We start from the raw sequence: 5,289 nt of genomic DNA, 5'->3' as shown, positions 1-5,289 counted from the left end.
TATGACAAAAAGTTTTTTATAAAAATGGGCAAATTTCCTCTAAAACCAAGATTGAAAAGTGTTAAAAGTATACCATACCGCCATGCACGGTCATAAGCTTTCTCAATATCGAAAAATATGGAGACAAGGTGGTTCCTCCTTACAAATGCGTTGCGAATTTGGGTTTCCAGTAAAACGAGGTTATCAAAAGTAGATCGACCTCGACGGAAACCACTCTGCAACGGGGAGATGCATCCTTGTTTCTCCAATTCGTATACGAGACGTGCATTAATCATCCGCTCAAAAGTCTTGCATAGACAGTTTGTCAGAGCTATTGGTCTGTAGTTCAGAGGGTTTCGTGAATCCTTGCCAGGTTTTAAGATGGGGATCACAATAGCTTCCCGCCATTGTGCAGGGTAAGTTTGCTCAATCCAAATCCTGTTAAATAATCTTAACAGGTTGCAAAGGGAAGTTTTACTCAAATGGCGAAGCATGTTGTAAGTGATACCATCAGGTCCCGGGCTTGTATTATGGGCTTGAGACAAGGCTGCTTCCAATTCCGACATCCTAAATTCAGAGTTGTATGGGAAGTTTCTTCTTGCATTAAAACGCAATGGCAACTGTTCCGCGCGATTCTTAATTGCCTTAAATTCTATACTATAAGAACCAATTGCGGAAACTTGTGCAAATGCTTGGCCGAGAATATTGGCAACGTCTAATGGGGATGAATAAGATGCACTTCCTGTATTTAAAATAGGAATGGAAGATTCACGATAAATCCCATTAGCGGCCTTGACCTTATTCCACAACATTTTACTTGGAGTCGAAGAAGTAATGGACGAGACAAAATTAATCCAGGATTCCCTCTGACTACGACGACGTATACGACGTGCAAGGGCCTTGGCTCTTTTAAAAGCAACTAAGTTCTCCGTCGTTGGATACCTCCTAAATTTGTTCCAAAGTCTCTTTTGGTTCTTGTAACTATCGCGGCAAGCTTCATTCCACCACGGTCTGCGAAATTTTCTCAGACGTGGGGAACTCTTTGGAATGGTGGCATTTGCGGCATTTGTTATGCTCTCAACGACATGTTGTACTGCTTCAGTGATGTCGCAAGTATTGACCATGTTCTCTGTGATTTGTGCTAAAAGTTTGAAAGTATACCAGTCTGCCCGCTGGAACAGAAAACGTGGAGGACAAGATGTCATACCGTCTCTATCAGCATGTGAGACCATAACAGGGTAGTGGTCACTATTATAAAGGTCCTCACTTACTGCAAAAGTCAGCAACGGCATGAGCTCAGGAGAACATATGGCCAAATCAATACTGTGAAAGCTGCGTGTGGGCGCATGAAAGTATGTCTTCTCATCATTATTGAGCAGACAGAGACAGTTATTAATAATAAACTGTTCAATCTGCCGCCCACGATAGTTTGTATTATCTGCACCCCACAATGTACTATGGCCGTTGAAATCACCAAGCAAAATGAAAGGCGAAGGAAGTTGCTCCACTAAATTATCGAGATCCTGTTGAGAAATGGCATCATTGGGCGGTAGATAAATACAGCAGACTGTGACCAAAGCTCGTGTGTGAACTTGCACAGCCACAGCCTGCAGAGTAGTATGCAAAGTGAGAGGTGTGCTTGGATAAAGATTTGAGGTAAAAATACATACACCTCTAGAACCATGATGACCATCATCTGCGTCTTTCCGCACACAGTTGAAACCACGCAATTTGACAGGAATATCAGATGTCAAAAAGGTTTCCTGAACACCAATGCAGACAGGATGAAATTTGTTAATAATTGTCTTGATGTCAGGTAATTTGGAGCGAAGGCCGCGACAGTTCCATGAAAGGAAAGTACCCATTAAGAGGTTCTTTTGGTTTTAAAGGTATTGGAGACGGTGTTTGAGTGTTGCGAGACATCGCAACTCATTTCTTCATCCTCTTCTTCAGACAGATGAAGCGCGATGAGTTCAGGACTTTTGGGTGCTTCACCAAAAATAGATGTCCTTTTGGACTATGCCCTGCGTCGCAAGTCCCAAGGCGACGGATTTCTGACCTTTAGTCAATTTCAACTTAGAAGGCAAACTTGTTTTTGAGAGGCCACGTTTTGAAAGCTTCAACTTCAGAGAATTTTGAGATTTTGATTTTCTTAAAGCCTTTTCAGGTCTACGAATTTCTAAAGTGGTGTTGGTGTTTGATCCAGAATCGGAATCCGATGTTTTTGTATTTGTTTTAGAATGGCTAGGATTTTTGAGTCAGTTCTGGCACGTACAGTTTACGCAAAACGATTTCTGTACGGCGGAGGCATAACTCAAACCGGGAGTCGGTGTTTGAGATAAAATTTTCTTTCTGGCTTCAGGGTAAGATAAGGCTTCTTTTATTTTCACTGTAATGATTTTTTTCTCAAGTGTCCAGCGTTCGCACGATCTAGAGAATGAAGTGTGACTGCCACCACAGTTCACACACTTCTCAGGTGCGGAACATTGCTGACTATCGTGCCCTTTCTCAGCACAGCGGGCGCAAGTAAGAGTCCCGCGGCAGTTGGCTTTAGAATGGCCGAAACGCTGACACTGAAAACATCTCAACGGGTTAGGAATATAATGTCTTACTGGTAGTTTAATGTAGCCTGCATAAATAAATTCTGGTAAACTTGGACTATGGAAAGTAAGTATATAATGTTTAGTGGGAAGGATTTGGCCATCCCGCCGTATAGAGATCTGTTGTACATTGGTGACTCCTTGATGTTTTAGTTCTGCAGATATTTCTTCAAGGGGAACATTAAACAATTCCCCGCAGGTTATAACGCCTTTAGAATAATTTAATGACGTGTGTGGACTGACTGTAACGGGAATGGTAGCTAAAGCTTTCAATTTTAATATTTGCTGGGCTTGCTTTTTTGAATTCACTTCAACCAGCAAGTCGCCAGAACGCATTTTTCGGATTGAAGAAACCTCGCCTACGGTTGCTGTGAATGCCCTCTGTACGAGGAAAGGTGATACAGAATTAAAATTTTCATTTTTTTCGGAAACACGCTTGACAACAAAAAAGGAATCGTGATTTGAAACAGTTAAAGTATTTGGAACGATACGACGCCCACCGAAGGGACCGCGTTTGGAGGAGCCCATACGACATTGAAAGAGATTCGGGCCCGACGACACCGCCCACCACGGAGCCCAACAAGGGAAGGCAATTACCGGCTCTGGTCTTTTACAGCCTCGGCATACACCTTAGTGCCAGCCGGAACCTATACGCTCGGAGTTACCCTCGGGGACAGTGACCACCCTTAACGCCAAGCCCAAGGAGTAACCCCTTCGCTTGATCCCTAGCACACTAACCACTCAGGTGACTAGGTACCAGCCGATTGATGCACCGGGGACCACAGTGCACCACCCGTCTTTCTAATGGGTCGCCACGCACGGCCAACACGTGGAATTTTGGCTGTCCATGAGAAGCAAGAAGCAAACAGAGCGGCGACAGCTTCTCATGGAGAGCTCCCTCGCTTGCCGTCGAGGGAAGGAAAGACACAGCAGACAGCAGAAGGCGAAGAGGAGAGCGAACTTAAAGGGAGTAAAGATCCCTGGGAACCTCGGGATTGGGACACCCGTACTCACCTATTGTAGGTGAGCCCCTGAGGGGACTAAAAACGGTGTCATCTGAATTTTAAAAAAAGTGAAGCTTCAGAATCTTTTCTCCATGTTGTGGGACAACTTGTTGTCTCCACCTTTAAAAAAGAGGCACCACCGTATGGGGAACAGTTGACAAGAAGAATTTTTGAACTAATTATGGAATTTAGAGAGACCCAACAAGACATTTTTTCATAAATAAAAAAATGTTGATGACAGGGGTGTTTGTGGGACCCCAAAAAATCCCCTGAAACTTTTACGGACTTACTACCGACATTTTGGAGTTTCGAGAAGAGGGGGGGGGGAAATGAAAAATTACAATTATGAAGTACTGAATGACCTAATTATAAAAGTTCAATGAATTACTTTTTTTGCAAAATTAAGACCTTTGAACCCAGGTCACGTGATCGCACATCTGGTCGAACGAAGTCTCTCCCTTTTTTTTTCTGCCGCGCCTACTTGCCGAAAAGAATCCAGAAGAGAATGTCCGAGAACCGGGGGAACGAGTCATAACTCGCAATAAGGAAAGAACAAAAAAGAAGTTTTTTCCCCCTTTTCACGCATTATCACTGCCTTTGGAGAAAGAAAGGAAAAGTTTTCACCACACACACTGACCTTGCGTTTTCTGCTTTCAAAGCAAACAAAATTACCCAGATCAAAATAAATAATTCATTATTATTCCTACTTCCTTTTGAACGACGATCCCCGGAATTTCCGGGTATCGAAGTTCAAAATCCCCGGAATTCCGGGGTTTCCCCGGAGCACAAACACCCCTGTTGATGTGAATTGTTCTCTTTTTGTGAAATATATCTGATCATATTGAATCTTTTGATAATAGTAATTTCTTAAATAGTTCATTAACAGTTTCTATATAGTAATTTAAAAATTTTAACTCCTATGCTAATGTGAAAGGTAATAAGGATTAATTCTGAAATAGTTATGATACAGTACATTTGAGGGAATCATAAGATATGAATGATTCTGCTACTGTTTCATCTTTTTAATGTAAAAGATACTAGTATAATTTTTTACTTTTTCTATTTAAATGATGCATAGTGAGAAATTACTTCAAAAATTAAGCACCTTTCTACATTCATACATATGTGAGCTGTTTATTTTCTAAGCATGGGATGTTCTCTATTTTATAATAAAGCTTTTTTTATTGAAATTTTTAAAATTAATTTGAAATGTGTATTTTTGAAATTTTAAGTTATTACTGCAATTACATAATAATTTTAATACTTTTTTTAATTTCTGTAACACTGCAGGAGCATCTATTGAAAATCATAAAAATGATCTGAAATACTTCTATCATTACCAAAAAAATTAAATCACCTTTTGTACGATAAACAATAAAATGCAGGCTTCTTTTACGACATTTTTTCTTTTAAATTTAAGAAATTACCAGTTAATTTAGAATGATACATCATTTCTGATTATATATTGGCATTGATAAAGATGCATAGAAACAAATGAACAAAGATTTAAGAATTTAAAAAAAAAAAAAAAAAAACAGCTCTATAGTTTAGAGTAATAAAATCAAAGAGTAATAATTGCATTTTTTTAAAAGTATAATTTGTAGCTAGTGTGAGACTAAATACTGAATAGCTTTAAAATGTAACAATATTTATTGTTCATTTTAGTTTTCTTTGCACATTTCACGAAATTTAAGCACTTTTAAGGT

General features: G+C 39.9%; 1 protein-coding gene across 1 annotated transcript; it reads right to left on the bottom strand.

Moving 5' to 3' along the window:
* Positions 1 to 2,237: 2,237 nt before the first annotated feature.
* On the bottom strand, positions 2,238 to 3,107 carry LOC129956752 (uncharacterized). Its single transcript, XM_056068692.1, has one exon. It carries the CDS (start codon positions 3,105 to 3,107, stop codon positions 2,238 to 2,240), a length of 870 nt encoding a protein of 289 aa, XP_055924667.1.
* Positions 3,108 to 5,289: the final 2,182 nt, after the last annotated feature.

This window comes from Argiope bruennichi, chromosome 11 (assembly GCF_947563725.1).
Source record: "Argiope bruennichi chromosome 11, qqArgBrue1.1, whole genome shotgun sequence".
Taxonomy (NCBI): domain Eukaryota; kingdom Metazoa; phylum Arthropoda; class Arachnida; order Araneae; family Araneidae; genus Argiope; species Argiope bruennichi.
Note: the sequence above shows the minus strand (reverse complement) of the source record. Positions and strands in the feature narration are given on the sequence as shown.